General features: G+C 43.2%; 1 protein-coding gene across 6 annotated transcripts in view; it reads left to right on the plus strand.

Annotated features, from left to right (window-relative positions):
- Positions 1-20,161, plus strand: part of LOC144050774 (SH3 and multiple ankyrin repeat domains protein 2-like) — a 280,805-nt gene that overhangs the window by 178,021 nt on the left and 82,623 nt on the right. For all 6 annotated transcript variants that reach the window (XM_077564353.1, XM_077564354.1, XM_077564355.1 and 3 more), the window contains 2 exons: positions 4,556-4,637; positions 19,699-19,781. In XM_077564353.1, coding sequence (XP_077420479.1) covers positions 4,556-4,637; positions 19,699-19,781 — 165 coding nt within the window. The remainder of the gene's footprint in view (positions 1-4,555; positions 4,638-19,698; positions 19,782-20,161) is intronic.

A 20,161-nucleotide genomic window follows, 5' to 3' on the forward strand; every position in this document is an offset into this window, starting at 1 on the left:
CACCAGCACACCTCACCTCACTGTTTTACTGTTCTCATACACACCCTGGACTCGTATAACAGTATAACACACTTCTCCGCCACCCTCTCCTCACTTATCAGTACATTTCCATCTTTGTCTATACTATAACCACCCTGTTAGATTAGGCCTCTTAGACTAGATAGGTGACTTGAGCTATGCCGTTTTGTCGCTGTGACCTGTCCTGGCTTGGCGCTTTTCTATCTGTCTGCACTCTGGCACACTTATCCAGTTGAAACCAGTTAAGACCATCAGGTCACACATTTTCACATGGACTAGGCTGAGCCGTCCCCCAGACAGACAGTATAAGAGTAGAGACCATTTTAAATAGATCAGGCCTTCTTCCGTATTCAGCAGATAAGGCTCCACAGGTCCTTCTTTCTCTCTCTCTCGCTCTCTCTCTCTCTTACTCACTTACTCATTCACTCATCCACTCACTCACTCACAAACACACACGCACACACACATTTCTCTGCTAATCCTGCTCATTCAATAGCTGTGATGCAGCAGGATTAGGCCTTGCTTAGACATGCTGTGTTAAAGTTCAGGTTATTATCCATGTGGAGCCCAGTAAATTAAAACACAGTGTAACTAAGGTACACTAATGCCTGTTTATGCACCTATTCATCTGTTGAATCTTGTCCAGGTTCACAGGGAAACTGGATCATATCCCACCTAATTTAGGGTGAGAGGTGATTTAGTGTCTAGTTCAGATTAAATCCTATTAACTAGGGGTGTCAAAATTGTTGCTTTAATTTTGAGTTAATTTAAAGTTTCTTTAACGCCACTAATTTGTTTAACTCGGGATTAATGACCGCCCTTTATTTGTAAAGCCTGTACTAGGGGAATTCTACTTGCAACGCAGCAGACACATTCACTTCAAAATTTAGCTGTAATAAATTTAATAATAATGCATATATTTGTGGAAACAGGGGCCAAAAGGAAAATAATAATAAGAAGAGGGGTGAAGTTGTATTTTACACTTTTTAAAATGTGCAGAATTTCACAAGTCACTTCATGTTAAAGATTAAATAGCTCTGAATATGAAAAGAAAAATGCACTGAATAATGCCATCTAGTGGCAGGAAAGTGGCAGTTTTTTACAGTAAATCTTTTTAATCTTAACTCAATTTTATGAATTATAATGAAATTACTGTATCAATGACTAAAATATGCAGCCTTATGTCCATTAATTTTACATTTTTGTTCACTTTTATGTTAAGAGTATGAAAACTTAGAAAAAAAGATTTTATTGTACATTTAGAACAGATACAACATATATATATAATTTGCGATTAATCATGAGTTAACTATTGAAGTCATGCGATTAATTACGAATTTAAAAACTGTAGTCGCCTGACACTATTAACATATGAATTTCATGTGATACATACACATATCACTGTTTACTCGCTGAACATTTTCAACATTGAATGTAGATGATAACAAATACCAAGTTTCTATAAGACCAATTGGAATATAACATGGTACTGGGTGATTAGAAACAAAAGTGAACAATACATACAATTAAAGCAATTGACTATATATAAGAAATGTAAATGTGATTCTACTTAATTCTTTAATGTTTCAATTCCATTTGGATAACAGAATAAATAAAAAAAAGTGTAACCCAAAGCGTAAGAGGGAACTGTTGTTCAAATTGCCAAGCCCTAATAGGGAAACATACATTTTCTTTAACTGTAATTGCATGATTCTGTATGAAATCAATCAAATAAAAGTAATTTAATTGGGATACTATGCTTTTGACCGACATATTTGCATATTTGAAGGTCATCAATAAAACGGAAATGGCCTGTAGACCTATCTTTTCTCTTTTTTTTTTTTTTTTTTAATCAGTGTTGTGCTGTTGCTTGATCATCTTCTTCCAGTTGCATCCTCCCTCCTCAAATCTGGCACTATGATAAGAGTTAGGGGTAGAAGAAAATGTTCCTGCAAAGATTGCAAGACGTAAGCCGGATCAGGGGGAATGGCATGTCTGTGAAAGTGTGACAGCTGGTCTGAGAGGCTATGTGAAGTAAAAGACAGAGCATTATAGGGACTGAATAAGACAAACATAGAAAACAAGAGACATCTTTACACTGAAATGAAATGGTCTTATTTTCATTGAATATTTGTTATTTTGAAGGTGCTGCTGTCTAGAATCAGTTATTTTACACACCCTACATTTTTTTTTGCATCAGCATCAAGGGCAAAGTCATTTTGTAGAGAACTTGTCCATGTTAACAGGAAGTGTGCAGTTTTTTTTTAATATTTACAATATTACCAACAGTCAATTTTGATTAGTAGGGCTGTTGTTCAAGTATTTATTTTCAACTTCATTACCCTACATTGATGCCCTCTCACACCCGTCGCCATGGGTGGGCTATAGAGGTCTGTGCCCGCTTACCAAGATGATTGTGCCCCCACATTTGAGGCATGGATCTCTAAAAATGAACTTTTTTATTATTATATTGTTGTTGTTTTTTTTATGGAGCGGCACGGTGGCTGACTGGTTAGCACGTCCGTCTCCCAATGCTGAGGACATGAGATCGAGTCTGGGCTTCGGCCTTCCTGGGTGGAGTTTGCATGTTCTCCCGGTGCTGGCGTGGGTTTTCTCCGGGTACTCTGGTTTCCTCCTACATTCCAAAGACATGTGTGGCAGGTTAATTGAACGCTCCAAATTGTCCATAGGTGTTATTGTGAGTGTGAATGGTTGTTCGTCTCTGTGTGCCCTGCGATTGGCTGTCAACCAGTTCAGGATGTACCCCGCCTACTGCCTGAAGTCAGATGGGATAGGCTCCAGCGACCCTTGTGCGGTTAAGAGAATGAATGAATGGATGGATGGATGTTTTTTTTACAGTAGTTAATCTTTTGTTTTAAAAAATACTCATGTTTATCACTAAGACATTAAAAATATGAAGAAACAGTGGTGTGATTTTATTTGATTGATGGCCAGTCTTATCTGCATCACGGCCTTAATGAAAGTAATGTTGGGTACGCTGGCTTATATGTGACGAATACGTCAGTGTTGGCGTGCGAAAGTCATGTAGTTTTTTGGGCATTTTTTTTGTTTGATATTGTGTACTGTGGCTAGATATATCTGTATAACATGTACGTAGTTGTAAATAAGGAGTTCTGAGGACGCTGGCATACACTAACAGTGTACGGCAAGTGAGGAGGGACATACTACAGTGGTGTCGGCAACTAAAGGGTCACTTGAAAAAAGAAACCACGGGAGCCACATATCGCGCATCTAAAATGAGGTTGGATTTTGCATTCCTTTTTCCTTTTTAATTCTGCTGCAGACACCGTTCAAACAGGTGGCCCATTTGAAGTAATGTCAGCGCATTCGCCATATTGGATGTGGCAATTGTATTCACCATTAAATCGTCAAATCATTTGTAAGATTGAGTTAGAGTGGGATAATCCAATCAAAGGTAAGGAGAAAGTGAACCAGGCATCTTTATAACTAGCTTCACTTTGCCTCATCCAATATGGCTGCGGCGTCAACGCACCCACGACAGTGTTGCCGTCTACTGTATGTATGTTTATGTACTGTAAATGCTGTCTATGATAATACTTGTCAGCGGGCGCCATTCAATGGATGGATGCGCGGCAGTGCTACGGAAATTAATCAAAATATATGGGGCAAGTTAATGCTGTCTGTAGGGTATTCATAATAACACCCCCCCTGCTCACACCTGATCTGCTCACACCTGATCTGCTCTTTTCATTTATTTAAATGCTATTTGACTGAATTGTATTCTATCATCGCATGAAATGTTAATTTGACTCTTGGGAAGAGTCACTAGAAATGATTATCACCGATAGTCAGCAGTCAGCAAATTGTTTTGGCATCTCCAGGCTCAGTCTTTCAGGCTCCAACTCAGGAGATAACAAAACCAACATCATGTGGCCACTTGCCAAGCAGCAAAGACAGGAAGAGTTGAGCAAAATTGGAAAGTCTCTGTTGGGGCCATATTACAGTGTTCTTTATTTTTCCTTTTTCTGCATGTGATTCCATGTTGTGCTTTTGACATCATTAGAAAAGGATTGGAATTTATGGAAATTAAATTGTTTTTGACCACAGGACCGAACTTTAAAAAAAATATATATATATATTTTTTTTTAATGCAACGACACTCGTCCGAAGAGTCCTCACCATTTCACTCCTTAACAAATATAGCGTCTTATTGGAAAGACTCTATAGTCTCTTTTAAGCAAAAGAAGGCCTCTTTTGCATGGCCAAAAGCAGAAGCAACGTCCACTTTGATGTGCTTTGAAATTGTTTCATTCTCTATTATTAACACACACATGCACAAAATAGATGGTAACCATCTTAATTTTACAACCTTTACCTTTCCCAATTGTACCCTAGTGTAATTTTTCATCAATTTATGGGAAACGGGATATGATGTGTTTCATTCTTTACTGAGACAGTTGTGAGTGCGTGAGTTTAGAAGTAATTGGATTGGATTTCCTGAAAATATGGCCAATGATGGGATATTAACATTGATCTGACTGTTGTGATGTGCCAGATTCCCGAGCTGATCGTGCCGACAGACGGAAACTGTTCCGACACTACACTGTGGGCTCCTACGACAGCTTTGATGCCTCCAGGTAAACCTTTACACACTCTTCATTTTGTGACATTAACTTTATCTCAATATAACAGCCTTTATATTATATATAATCAACCTTTCCATGTTTTTAAATTTCTTCAAAATTTTAAAGGCTGTCACAGACGGCAAATAAATTTTAAACTTTATTGATTTTGCTTGCAGTCATCAGGCAAGTGCATGTGCAATACAGAATACAAGCTTTTCCTTTTTAGTTGAGTAAATAATTTAATGAAATGTGACATTTAATCCCAAACATTTCAAGATGTTGTGCGCTGAAGTTTTTTTTTTTACTTTGCTATCTTATTCACTGCTGTCAGATCCACGCGAATGTGTGTGTACATTTGCGTGCTTGTGTAAAGCCATGTGCTATTACACGCAAAATTATTCAACCACTATTGTGCACTATTGATTTGCAAACTTTGAAAGGTGGACATATAGAATCTCATCTCTTAAGCTATTTAATTAGTTGATTTCAAATGACTGATTATCAGCAGGTGCTGGGTTGTGTTAGATCACAGCTGTCATTTGTCCATCATCATCATCAAGCATATATTTTTTTTCATGCTGTGGTCATAACCCACATTTAAAGTCATAATGGTGTCCTTTCTTCTCATGGAGGGCTGGCTACACATGAACTCAGAAGAAAATGCATAAATGACTGCTTATTTTTAATTAATATATTTCACTTATAGAAAAGTTTCTGCTTAACATTTTTGTATTATGGTGGACCAGATATGGCCACCGAATAGCAAAAATCTGCATACAAGTGACGCCCATTGAAATGCACTGGGGGAAAAAAAACTAAACTTTTTTTAACCAGAAAAGTTATTCAAAACAGCTGTTAAATATTCAGCTAAGTTTACATGAAAACGGGGGGCAAATAGACAAAGAAAACCCCAAATTCCCCGCTAACCTCCAGCCCTTTGAGTAACTCATAGTAAGTTCACAAACAGTCAAAAGCTAATGAGATTAAAGAACAGAGAAGTTCATATGATATGTCCAAAAATAACCCCCTTTCTTTTCATTCTATTTTATTTATAATTTTTTCTAAAGAATCAGAATTAAGAACAAGAATTGAATGGAAGAACTAGAACTGGAATCGTCCAAATTCAAATGATAAAACCCCAATGCTCTCTCGTCTAATACCGGTGACATGTACAGACTGAACAAAAGGGGCACTATAACTGACCCTTGAGAGACTCCACATGTCGATCAGATTTGCCACTGAATCACTCCTTTCCTTCAAGTAGGACCTATACCATTTTAGGACTAAGGAACAGATTTTGCCACTTGCTGTTGACTGAAAACGACATAACTGCCTAAGGAAGGGCTCATGTAACGACCATCATGTCTCACCTGTTTTCTGGGGTTGTTCATGTAACATACCCAAGCCGAACACTTAAGCACTTTGATGTCCTTTTGTCCTTTAAGCAAGTGTCAAAATGGCAGCCCCTTGAGATGGCTTAATACAAGTGGATTTTCCCCCTTAATTCATATTCCACAAATGCAATATTAATCAGAATACCATGTTTAGACTAGTGGTGGCACAATGGACATATTATTGTAAAGAAAGTTGGACTTAACCCCTTTAACAGTATGGCTTTGTGGTGGCAAACAATAGCTACTGTTTATCTCTACTTACTACAAAAAAGTGGAAAGCAGTTATCACAAGCCATTGTTAATATACCCACTAGAGTAATTTAGTTATTCTGATATATTCCCAGTTGATATTGATCATGGCAATACTTGAAATTGATCCACACGGCAGTGACGTAAAATGATGGTGGGTAATGCTATCGCTATTATCATTACTCTGTAAACAAATTAAATTGTATTATACTCTGAATGAGTTTCATTTAAACACTTAACTCTTTGACTGCCAAAAACGTTAAATAACGTTTAGTAAAATCCTACGGAGGAGCGCCAAAGACGTTAAAAGACGTTCACCAAGTTTTTTTTTTTTTTTTTTGGAAACGGGTGGAGGAAAGCCTTGGCCAGCTGTGCTGAAAGTATCAAGCAGATCTAGTTAGTATAATGCCTATTTTTGGCCCCTAGATGGCAGCGATGACTCTCTTTGGACAAGATTGGGTAGGCGTCAGTAGAAGACGTGAGGCGGAGCTAGAGTGTTGAGGGGAGAATGGCTGAGGAAGCGAAAATGGCGACCGGTTGCAAGCAGCGTACGCTTGAGCATTTTTTTCAAAGACGAAAAGCATTGACCAATGCTAAAGAGCATATTGATGACGACGATGATGATGATGGTGGCTCCGAGGTTGACGCCGAAGTTGGAAGCGTTGACGCGGCGGCTATGATCACGTCATAAAGCCTCACCGGCTAGCGATGCTAACGCCGGAAAACGCGGAGCACAACCGAGCACTTCTGCTCAGGCGGACGTTCAATCGGACGACGAAGAGTGCCCCGAGTCCAATGCATATTCATCGGAGGAGTGGGTACAGTCTGATCACGGAGAAGACACTGGTTATGGACTACGATGCCACCATGAATGGAGCGGATAAGATGGATCAACCACCCGGTATAGGAACTGAAGGACAATGAGGAAGCCAGACGTAACACCACCGTAACGTCACCGTATCATGATCCTGAGAGTAGACTTGATGACAACATGGCCAAACACACACTGCAGTATATACTTGCTATTCCCCGGAAAAAAAGGCTGGCAAGAAAGTGTATCGTCTGCACGCTAAGGAGCCATCGCAGTGAAACTAATCTGTTGTGCAAATCCTGCTGCGTCCACTTGCACGCATGGGAGTGTTACAAAAAGAAAAACTGTATTTGAAACATCCACACAATTGTAAATAGTTTGCCAAATTGTTTTGTCAAATTGTTACACTGTTGAATGTAAATAAACGTATTTTGCTATCAAAAAACACTTTTTCATTGTTGGTGGTAGTGTTTTACAGAAGTAAAGCACTGTTTAGGTGTTTGTGGCATCATTCATGGAAAAAAAAGGTGTCAAATTCACTAGAGTGCATGAAATAATATCGTTTCACAAAAAGCTTGATTTCTCCGTTTTTTGTTTCAAAACAGAGCTTTTGGGTGAAACTAACTATTTTCTATTGTTGATTACTGAAAAACGGAATAAGGTAGAAACAAACTTTTTTTTCTGATGAAAGATGAGAGTCCAATGTTTTATTTGGTAGTATGTGTGTTTCCATAATGCAAACACAAATTTTTCTGTGGACCTTGAAAGATCAGTCAAAATGCTTAAATCGGCTGGCACTGACGGCATCCCTTTTCTGAAAACGTCTGGCAGTCAAAGAGTTAAGTGTGAAATTGCTACAATTATCTAATTAATTGAAGGATCTAAACTTTTAAATCCAAAAGGTGGGTCCCCTTGACTAAGGCTCACTGAATGAAAATCTGTTAAAAAAAAAAAAAAGCACAAGCAAAAAATTGTGAATGAATGACCATTTGATGAATAAGTTCTTGCTTCATACTGTCACATCGACTTGATTTCTAAGCTTCCCTTCGTGTATTTATTTACAACAAGAGTGGTCTAACTCTTCCAGTGCAGAACAAAGGGAGAGGCTGTAGACTGTTTTCCATGTCTCCCTCCTTCAGTGCAGCTGAATCTAATGATCAGCTCATTAGCAAGCTTTGCAGAAGCGTGATAACGATCCTGATCATGAATCAGGTGTGTTAGTGGAGAGAAACATGGAAAACAGGCTGGATAGTGGCTCTCGAGGACCGAACTTGGCCACCCCTACTGTAGACAGCCAGCTAATCAAGCTGATTAAACTCAGGTGTGTAAGCAGGCCTCTGCCTGCGATGTTGTATGGTGTCACCACCTCCTGCCACGCTGCGGAACTGCAGAGAGCGCATGTCATCTGCATACTGGAAACTTCCATAGCCCTCTGCTGACTTGCTGCTGCTGCTGCTGCTGCTGCTGCCCAACTTCTCTATTCCTTTGACAGAGAAATCTGCATCCCTGCAATTGGATGAAGTATTGTCAATCAATCAACTTTATTTATAAAGCACTTGTATTACCCAAATTGCAACAAAATTTGATTTGCAGCATTAAAATCATTCCCCACTTACAGTATGCAAACACATGGTCACACGCATACGTACCCCAGCCCCTCCCTACAAGTGTACACACATCCACACACAGTGGAATAATGGAAGTGAGGCTGGGGACAAAGGAACCGGGTATATTGAAATACTAAACAAAATATTCAATTTGCATATTACTTTAAAATAGGACTCAATATAAATTAATCTCTATATAACTGATAAAATTGTATTGCCTATAGTAAGAAAAACACTAATATGTGGAAGGTATGGCATATTCCATGGGTCCTGAATAATAATAAAAATCTATACAGTATGAAGGAATAAAACGAGCACAAACAAAAACTTAGTTTAGTCCAGCTTTAGACACTGGTTTAAATTTCTGATCTTTTGGTCGGGATTTAGACCAGAGTCTACTTATTTGGGAACCCTGGCAAAGCCCTATGTTGTACTGTAGACATGGGATTTAGCATGATGGGGGAGGAGAGCTATGTTATGTAGAGCCTTGCACTAGACTTGGTATCTATCTGCCTGTCTGTGTGTATACATGCAATAACCCAGTACCAATCTGTATATTTGAGTGCGGTAATGGGGTTGACGTGATATTGTCATAACTGCAATGACATGGGCATATACTGAAAAAGCATTTACACATGTTGTGAAGACAACCTGCATGACAATAATATTTTGCGTTTTTTTTACACTACCCCACTGTTCATACATAAGCTACACAACATAGGCTTGCAAAACATCGTCTGTGTAAGTAGGAAAAGTTAGCATCAATAAACAAAACGTTGACCTGCATTGACGCTAGTGTCATACAACTTTACATGTTTAACAAGCTTCATAAACTATAGTTCCTACTCAAAAAGTAACCTGAAGTTACCTGTTTAGCTGAAACTTAGCGATCAAAGCATCCGTCTTCAGACCTCTCTGCTGCTTTAGCAAACACCATCGCTGAAAAGACTCGCCCAAAATGAATTTTAATTGAGTTTGTTCTTTCAGTCCTTGCCTCCTCCATTCAGCAACCTCAAAAACAGGCTTGCTTTTGCGGCTCGGTGGTCCTGTATCCTTCTCTGCCATTGTTGGTTAACTTTGAACACACACGCGAGGAGCTAGCTACAGTAGGAAGAAGCTATACTGCCGCTGCTGCTGCCGCCGCCGCATTGGTAACAAAGCACCTTCGTTATTGATTGGTTAGAATCTAACATTCTCTGCTATGTCCACAGTTTATCATTATTTATTTATTTTTGTTAACCATAAGTACAAGTCTGTTACAGGTTGATAAGCGATTTGAAGTGAATCAGAACCTCTCTAATCAGACAACTTGATTTGCAGTAAAATTCTCTGTATTTAAGATAATTATTAATTTATTTGGTGTTATTTTTGTTTTACCTGTCTTCGTTCCATTTTTACTCCATGTACAACACTTTTTATGAAATGAAATTCCGAGTTTGAGCAGTTTTTGGTCTGTGAGACAAAGGCTACGCTCACACTGCAGGCAAATACGACCCAGATCGAATTTTTTTGGCCAAATGCGACCTGTATCTGACTTTTTTATGTCTGTCTGAACGTCTCAAATCCGATTTTTTTCATATCCGACCTGGATCACTTTCATATGTGGTCTTAGATCAGATACGTATCCGAATTTTTGCAATACGTCCACAGTCTGAATGGCCTGGTCGCATATATCTGACCTCTATGTCATTAAAAGTCCAATATGCGCTCAACTCGGGCGGGGGCATTAAGTTTGATTTATGCTTGATGCATCTGCGAGGTCCGCACGGCTCGGGAGACGTACATGAATCGGCAAAGTTGTTTCAAGTAACCGTTGTGACTTTATATTTGTCTTAAATTTAATCCCATTTAAAACATGAAGTATAAAGATGACATTTGTGGTGGTGAAATAGGTCATTTAGCCATTCAGATGGCTCATTTATTACGCACGGCTATGATGTGATGTCATCGTTAGGGAGGGAAAAGAAGGTGAGGTCTCCGTGAGATGAGGCGCTCGAACAGGCTGCTAATTTTCACAAAATATTATAAAAGTCTGTGGCCCTGACATGCTGGACTATACGTATTTACTTCCGCAAACACAGCGTTGTGAGTAATGTTATATTTTCTTTTGCGCATGCGGGTCACTTTGGGGACGCATTACGTCCACACAGCCGACAGACTCAGGTCGCAATTAATAGGTAATGTGAACGCTTACTCAAAAAAAACTGATTTGAGTTCGGAATTGAGCATTAAGACCTGCAGTGTGAATTTAGCCAAAGTGACGTCACAACCACAGTTGTGATTTTGCCGCCCGTCAACTGCACAATTGAGTGAGCTCGGTTTATTAAACTGATTTCTAGGAACGGCAACTGTGTCCAGTTGTCAGCATCAAAGTGTGCAAATCATCAGCCTTTGAAAAGTAGTCTGATGGTTCTAGCTGCAGCCGCTAGCACCTTTAGCACGCGAACACTGTAGATGCCCTAAACACTGGCAACAGGCACCGTGCAATACAATGTCAGCGTAATTAAGTCTTCTTTTAGTGCCCTTAATTGGCGATTGAACGTGATTTCAGTACGAAGTTGTTTTGTTGACTTTGGTCGCAATAACAGTGGCCAAACGTGTCAAATATTCCCCATAATGTAAACTGTGTACTTTGCTGGATTTGTCATTGCACTTAGTGGCTTTTACGTCGCAAATCCGGCACTGTGCCTGAGTACTTTAGTACCCTGTATACAGTATGTACATACATTAACATGTATACATCCTAATATTTTGAATTAATAAAAAATAATTTGAAGTTCTTTTGTCAGCTTTAATTTTAGTGCTTTTGCTGATGTTATGGATTTTTGTCGAGGTACCTTTTCAGTACTGTTATCGACGTATTTTACGCAGTATTGAAGTCAAAATTTTGGTATCGTGACAATACTGGCAGAGAGGGAATGTTCGAGCAGTTACATACTAAGGATAAGGGACAGAGCAAGAGGAAAGAGACACAGATGCCTTTTTGCTGTTGAGTAATGTGCATTGTCCTAAAAATATATATTTTTTAATGGTGCCAGAGGGTACTAGTTAGCCCTAAGGACAACATAAGTAGCGCATGGGTCTTTTCTAAAAAATTCTCACCAGTGATGGAACACTGTACTTACTAAGAAAAAATTATCATACCGTCAGAATCTAATATCAGCCCATGCTTACCTTAAATGACACTTGATCAGTTAAAATGGACAGCCTTAGATAAGTACATGTTTTGGTATTCCTTTAGCAACATTGCCCTTGACGTCGGACTAGTGTGCTGACAATCGGTCTTTGTTGCCTGCATGGGGCTGCATTCTGAGAGAGAAAGGTGGACAAGCAGAGGAGCCAGATGTTATTTTTTTCTACATGATGCATCAGCTCTCAATAAAGTGCTGATGAAGCTGTTGACTGAGGGCCTATTAAAAAATCACACACCGCAGATGAGTCTATGCAGTTGAATTCACTATTTGTCCTTTCTCTGAGGTACAAGGAATCCCCGTCGATAATGACTAATAGTCATGTTCAGCAAGTTTAAAATATGTCTTTGCTGAACATCTCTTCACTATTATTCAACCAGACCCCCTATTTTGCAGTCCAGAATCTAAAATTTCCCTGTGGTCAACTTGCATTTCATCCTCACAGCATGTCGTCCAGCATGTCCTCATTCAGAGAGTCAGATTCCTTTAACACTAATGCCCACCCTACTCTCTGCCATCACTTGTTGAAAAAGATAACATTGTCGATAAATTGTCAGGCTTGTGTTGCATGCTGCAGTGCACTGACCTATCGAAGCTGTCAGATTCGGGTGGATGAACGTTGTGTGTGTGTGCGTGTGTAAGGGAATGCTGTGAGATAACCTTCAGTGTGTCAACAGTGTGGGCCTCCTTCCGCTCCAGACAGATTGCGTTGCTAAGGGAACAGTTGCTAGGATTGCACCTCTCTCTCTGTCTCTCTCTCTCTCTAGCTTTGTTCTATATTGTACCATTTCTCTCCAGCATGGCTCATGTACAGTATGTGTTCGGTGTAATCCTTGCACCCAAGATAAGACGAATAATGCCCCCTGTGTCTAATAGTGCATCCTTGACCTGTCACACTGTTCCGCAGCTGATTCTTTGGTTGTGTTTCTTCACCACACTAGATTGACCATGATGGCAATGAGACATACTTTGCAGGAGGCCAAAAATGTTTTTGAAAGACGACAACAACTTTAGAATGTATTCAGGTCAGGTAGTTGGACTATTTCACCAGATGAATGATTTGAATAAAAAATACAGTGTAACCTCAATGAAGAAATGCCCCGATTCATGAATTCTGTTTATGGAAAGCATCGTGTATAAGTGCCTTGCAGTTATCTTTGTTGTTTGCTCCAAATTTACCATCAGTTTAGCTAAAAACAACAACAACTGAAAACTGCCTGGTATTAGGAAACCTTATCGTTTTACTAGTGAAAAAAATATGTAGGACATGTACAGTAACATGAAATGCGCTTGTTTGTTATCTTGTGGTACAATTTGATTTAGCAAAATATATCATCTGCACTTTTGTTATGAACACATAGGCTATGAAAGCAGTGGATGTGGTGAAAGGAGTAACTGTTTTGATAAAGAAAACCTCAAATTATAGAAGAGGTTGAAAATGTGTTATTGGATAAACGAGAGAAAAAAAAGCTTACTGGTTTAGCATTAAATGCAAAATGATTTTCTAACAAAAGCCATTTTGTTTCTTACAATAAAGTGCATTTTTACTTAGGCCTATTTCTAGATACTGTATCTGTCACACCGCGGTGAGGGTGTCTTGTCATTTCCTGTTTTATTGTGAAAAGTCTGACTCCTCTCGTTTCAGGTCACTTGCCCTTCCTCGTGTGGTGTCTGTGTCAACCCTGATTGTTTCCACCTGTTCCCCATTACCCTCATGTGTTAAATAGTCTGCGTTTTCCCTGTCTTGTGCTGAAGTGTTTTCGTTTGAGCCACTAAAGCCTGCCATAGACCACAGCCTTGATATCCAATTGCCTTGTTGCCTTTATTTGCCTTGTCTCGTGAGAGAACCTTTGTTTGTAATTTTGTATAGCTTAGTTTTGTTTAGTCATAGAGTGATTTTTGTTTTTGAATATAGTTGTGAACTTCCTCCCTTTTGGAGCGCTTTCAGTTAATGTTTGTATAGTCTTTATTTTTCCTCTCTCATTGAAGAGCTTTTGTTTTGTTAATTAAAAGCTGCTTTACCCTCCACCTCTTCCTCTGCGTCTGAGTCCAAAACAGCCTCGTTGTGTCAGAACACTTCGGCCAGCATGGACTCAGCAGAAAGAGAGCAATGGATCGCAGCTTTGCGGGTTCAGGATGCCCGTCTACGCCGACAGGAGGAGTTTCAGACCGCCATGGCAACGCAAATGACTGAGCTTTCAGCTCAGATTCCGGGTGCTCGAAGTCGCACCAATAGCCCTCCGGCCGAGCCAGAGACTCAAGCTATCTTGCCGACCCTACCCGTGCCATATACCGGATCAGGGATCAAGTTAGCCTCTCCTGAGCGATTCTCTGGAGAGCCAGGACAATGCAAAGCCTTTTTAACAGACTGTGACATTCATTTTGAGTACTCCCCCCAGGCTTTTCCCACAGATCGTTCAAGGGTGGCTTTCATGATCTCTCACCTGACTGGAAGAGCCAGAGCCTGGGCCACGGCAGAGTGGGCCCGCTGTTCCCCACTTTGCAGCTCCGCCCCGAAATTCCGAGCCGCTCTTCAGGGAGTCTTTGACCCAGCCTGTTCCGACCGAGAAAAGGCCCGGCAGCTAAGCAGTCTGATCCAAGGAAGGGACTCCGTGAGTGACTATGCCATACGCTTCCGCACTCTTGCGGCAGAGAGTGGCTGGAACACCACGGCGCTCTACGACGTTTTTCTCAGGGGCCTGACAACGTCCATCCAGGAGCTTCTCATCGCAGTCGATCTTCCACCGGATTTGGACTCCCTCATCGCCCTGGCCATACGGACGGATCATCGGCTGCAGGAGGTGACGCAGAGCCGCGCTCGCCGGACCAGGACAATGGAGGGTTTCCCGCGCTTCTCAACATCAGGGGGGTCAGCTCCTCTCGGATCTCTGTCAGTTCAGCGCCAACCAGCTCCCGCGCAACCAGAGGAAGAGCCCATGCAACTGGGCAGAGCGCGGATCTCGCTGGAGGAGAGACGGCGTCGACAGCGGGAAGGGCTGTGTTTCTACTGCGGGAACCGAGATCACCTCGTGGTCGCCTGCCCAGCCAAAAGGACCCAAGAGGTGAGTCAAGTCACGACTCTGGCGGCGGCTCCACGCAGACTCACGTCAGTGAGGATCAACCATCACACCACTCCCACAGACCTCTATGCCCTGATAGATTCTGGGGCCGACGAGAGCCTAATTGACTGGGGGCTGGTGAGACATTTAGGAGCCAAGACTGAGCCGTTAATCAAGCCCATTAAGGCTAGGGCCCTGAATGGAAGTGAACTATTTATTATTACGCACATCACAGAACCCATCCAGCTCCAAGTCGGCAAACATAAGGAGCACCTAGTTTTTCACGTTTTTCAGTCTCCTTCACGGACCCTGGTCCTAGGACACCCTTGGTTGTGTAAACACAATCCCCATGTAGACTGGGTAACTGGCGAAGTTCTGGGATGGGGAAAGAATTGTGTGAGCCATGGGATTGGTTCACCAAACCGAGAAGTAGACATCACCACGGTTGATCACATTTCTGTCAAATCCTTCAGACGCAGAATACCCGAATTTGAGTGCCGTGCCTCCATGCTACCATCACCTCCAGGAGATCTTCAGCAAGACCAAGGCCATGTCGCTCCCACCCCATCGTGCCTATGACTGTGCCATAGAACTGATTCCTGGTTCCACCATTCCCAAGGGACGCCTATATTCTGTTTCAGGACCAGAGAAGGCGGCTCTTAGGGATTACATCGAAATTTCTCTGAAGGTTGGACTGATTCGTCCTTCCTCATCACCAGCGGGAGCAGGTTTCTTTTTTGTGGGGAAGAAAGATGGTTCCTTACGGCCATGTATAGACTATAGCCCCCTTAATGACATTACAATAAAGAACCGCTACCCTCTTCCTCTCATGTCCTCCGTCTTTGAAAATCTCCAACAAGCCACGATCTTTACTAAATTGGACTTGCGCAACGCCTACCACCTCATTAGGATCCGAGAGGGAGATGAGTGGAAGACAGGGTTCAATACACCTAGTGGCCATTATGAATACCTGGTCATGCCCTTCAGACTCACTAACGCTCCTGCAGTGTTCCAGGCCATGATCAATGACGTGTTGAGAGACTTTCTGGACCAGTTTGTATATGTTTATTTAGACGACATACTCATATACTCGACAGATCTAGCCACTCATCAGATCCATGTTTCCAAGGTTCTTCAAAGACTGCTGGAGCACAAACTGTATGTTAAGGCCGAGAAATGCGTCTTTCATGCTGGAACCGTCTCTTTTTTGGGTTTCGTCATAGCTCCGGGGAGGGTTCAGATGGACCCGGCTAAAACTAGGGCTGTGACGGAGTGGCCCACTCCTGTTAGCCGCAAGAAGGTTCAGCAGTTCCTCGGGTTCGCAAACTTATACAGACGCTTCATCAGAGGGTTCAGCGCAGTAGCTGCCCCTCTGCATGCCCTTACCTCCTCTCTGATGAGGTTCAGTTGGTCACCGGCGGCTGAAGCCGCTTTTGAAGAACTCAAGAAACGATTTGTCACAGCTCCGATCCTCATAGTACCAGATCCACAGCGGCAATTCATGGTGGAAGTGGATGCATCCAATGAGGGGATCGGAGCTGTCCTGTCTCAACGCGCAGAGAAGGATGGAAAGATGCACCCCTGCGCATTCTTTTCACGACGATTATCCAAGGCCGAGCGGAACTATGACGTTGGGGACAAAGAGCTTCTGGCCGTCAAGCTTGCTCTGGAAGAGTGGAGGCACTGGCTTGAGGGGGCAAAGCATCCATTCGTGGTCTGGACCGATCACAAGAACCTGGAATATATACGCAAAGCCAAGAGACTCAACTCACGCCAGGCCAGATGGGCACTGTTTTTCAATCGGTTTTCCTTCTCTCTCACTTACAGGCCAGGGTCCCAAAACGTCAAACCCGACGCCCTGTCCCGTCTCTACGATCCTGAGCCTGTAACTAAGGAACCAGAGACCATCCTTTCGCCGGACTGTGTGATTGGAGCCGTGACATGGCCTATCGAGAGAGAGAAGTGAAACAAGCCAACGGGGAGGCAACCCCACCAAAAGGTTGCCCGGCGAATAGGCTATTTGTTCCTGAGCAGCTGCGCCCACAGGTGATCCATTGGGGTCACACCTCGCTTCTATCCTGTCATCCGGGAGTTCGACGGACAATTTACGCCATCTCCCGGCGTTTCTGGTGGCCTTCCATGGAGCCGGAGGTCCGGGAGTACATCGAGGCCTGCTCGGTATGTGCTCGAAACAAGACATCCACCAGATCGCGCATGGGTCTGCTACAGCCTCTTCCCATTCCTTCTCGACCATGGGCTGAAATTTCCTTGGATTTTGTCACGGGACTTCCTCTCTCCAAAGGAAAGACCACCGTTCTCACAGTAGTTGACCGATTTTCTAAGATGGTCCGATTCTTAGCCTTGTCAAAGCTTCCCTCAGCCAAGGAAACGGCTGAGGTCATGATTAAACACGTTTTTCGAGTTTACGGGTTCCCTAGAGACATTGTGTCGGATCGGCGGCCCCAGTTTGTCACGCTTTTGGAAAGAATTTTGCCGCCTAATAGGCGCCAAAGCCAGCCTAACCTCAGGGTACCACCCTGAGGCTAACGGTCAGTCGGAACGTCTCAACCAGCAGCTGGAAACCGGGTTACGGTGCCTTGTATCTCAGAACCCGGCATCGTGGAGCAAACACCTGGTTTGGGTTGAGTTTGCCCATAACTCCCTGCCCACCTCTGCTACTGGACTCACCCCCTTCAAATGCGTTTTTGGATACGACCCTCCTTTTTTTCCTAACCTAGAGTCTGAGGCCTCTGTTCCCTCAGCCCATGCCTTGGTCCGTCGTTGCCATCGCGTCTGGGCAGCCGCTCGGCAGGTTCTGGAGCGCCAGAGGGACAGAGGCAAGCGAGCAGCGGATCGGAAAAGGAGACCTGCTCCAGTATACCAGCCAGGGAACAAAGTGTGGTTGTCAGCCAAACATCTGCATTTAAAGGTGCCATGCCAAAAGTTGGCGCCTCGGTTTGTGGGCCCATACCCCATCTCCAAGGTGATCAACCCGGCCGCGGTCCGTCTTCGCCTGCCTCGGTCCTTGCGTGTTCACCCAACGTTCCACGTAAGCCAAGCCAGTCAAGGAGAGTTCTCTGGTTCCGGCTCCTACGCCCCCGCCGCCTCCTGTGATTGTGGATGGGGGGGGCCCGTCTACAAAGTCAAGCGATTGCTGGCCGTCCGCAAGCGGGGCCGGGGCAGGCAGTTCTTGGTGGACTGGGAGGGGTATGGGCCCGAGGAAAGACAGTGGATACCTTCCCGCTTCATCATGGATGACTCTAATTGAAGACTTTTTTTAGGGATCATCCTGACCAGCCTGGGCCGTTAGGAGTCGGCCCTAGGGGGAGGGGTACTGTCACACCGCGGTGAGGGTGTCTTGTCATTTCCTGTTTTATTGTGAAAAGTCTGACTCCTCTCGTTTCAGGTCACTTGCCCTTCCTCGTGTGGTGGCTGTGTCAACCCTGATCCCTGATTGTTTCCACCTGTTCCCCATTACCCTCATGTGTTAAATAGTCTGCGTTTCCCCTGTCTTGTGCCGAAGTGTTTTCGTTTGAGCCACTGAAGCCTGCCATAGACCACAGCCTTGATATCCAATTGCCTTGTTGCCTTTATTTGCCTTGTCTCGTGAGAGAACCTTTGTTTGTAATTTTGTATAGCTTAGTTTTGTTTAGTCATAGAGTGATTTTTGTTTTTGAATATAGTTGTGAACTTCCTCCCTTTTGGAGCGCTTTCAGTTAATGTTTGTATAGTCTTTATTTTTCCTCTCTCATTGAAGAGCTTTTTGTTTTGTTAATTAAAAGCTGCTTTACCCTCCACCTCTTCCTCTGCGTCTGAGTCCAAAACAGCCTCGTTGTGTCAGTATCCTTATTTAAAATAACTGTTATGGTAACTATAAAATCATGTTGTATGCTTGAAGAGATTAAATATATTTCCATTATTTTTAATGGGAAACATTACTTGTTCACAAATGTTTTGGTTTGGAAATTGAGTCTTGTGGGACATTCTGAACTGTAACCAATGACACTTCCATTTGACAGCACTTAATGTGTTATTTGGAGTAATTAGCGAAACTGCAACGACATAACAAACGATTGTAAATTGAACCGTCAGACACGCCTCAGGATTTATTGAAATCAATTAACCGATTACTCGGTGAGTTAAACGCAGACAGTCGTAAATGAGGGTCACACGTCCTCACGCGCGCGCTCACAAGCACACACCAGCTCGCCTCGTCTGCGTATGAGAAGCCAGTGGCGCACACCTAATCACGATCGCGCTCCATCCTCATCGAGTCTTCAAACCGACTAGATTCAGCCTTCCCTATCCCGTCTCATGTTCTTGAGGCATGAGGCGCTTCCACCCATCCTGATGACGCCTCCTTCGAAGCGCGCCGACCGACATCGCTGGCAGGAGTCTCCGCAGAAGAAGCAGCAGCAGGGGTAACCGCGGCGTGAAGCCCGCTTCTCCGCGCAGGAGGCTCCCGCGGAGCGCCGGCGGAAGGAGGGAGGGCAAAGAAGGGAATTACGTCGTCTGCGTCGTCTTTTTTGTGTGTGTTTTGGCTCGTCTCTTTCCTGGAGATGCTATCGCCGGGCTGCCGGGGCCACTGTCATACCGTGTGATATTCACAGCGCCCGCTGGCGTGGGGTGGGGTCGGGGTCGCCCTGCCCTGGCCGGACTCACTCTCCTCCAGCATGAACCTCCACTCGGCCAGGGGGTCCGTGGCCATGCTGCGAATGATGGGATGTGCTAACGGCCGCTCTGCTCGGCATCTTCTCCACAGTGACTGCGTGGTGGACGAGAAGACGGTGGTACTCCAGAAGAAGGAGAATGAAGGATTCGGCTTCGTCCTACGAGGGGCAAAAGGTAATTCGCACACTTCTCGGAATGAATTTAAAGCGTTATTCTCAGCATTCCCTTGAAGTCAGTCACTGTTGAAAACAGTCAAGAGTTCCACTCATGATGGATGACAATGCCTAGCCTACTTTTTGAGATGTGCAATATTTTGTAGTAGTTGTTTGACTCATCCAATATAGAATGGTTGGTTCGTCATGTTAAGTCACCATTTTGGGTTTGAAAACAACTTTATTTGTGATTACTTTTTGGTGCAATTGAGGAAGCTCCCCTAATTTTCACAAATTCATCTTTCCAATTGTGGTTCGGTGCACCTTGCAGACGCCATCAGCTTTCTGAACACAACATGAATTGCCTGTGATGTGATGGCCTCACCAAGCTGTTTGATATTT

This window comes from Vanacampus margaritifer, chromosome 4 (assembly GCF_051991255.1).
Source record: "Vanacampus margaritifer isolate UIUO_Vmar chromosome 4, RoL_Vmar_1.0, whole genome shotgun sequence".
In the NCBI taxonomy this organism is placed as follows: Eukaryota; Metazoa; Chordata; class Actinopteri; order Syngnathiformes; family Syngnathidae; genus Vanacampus; species Vanacampus margaritifer.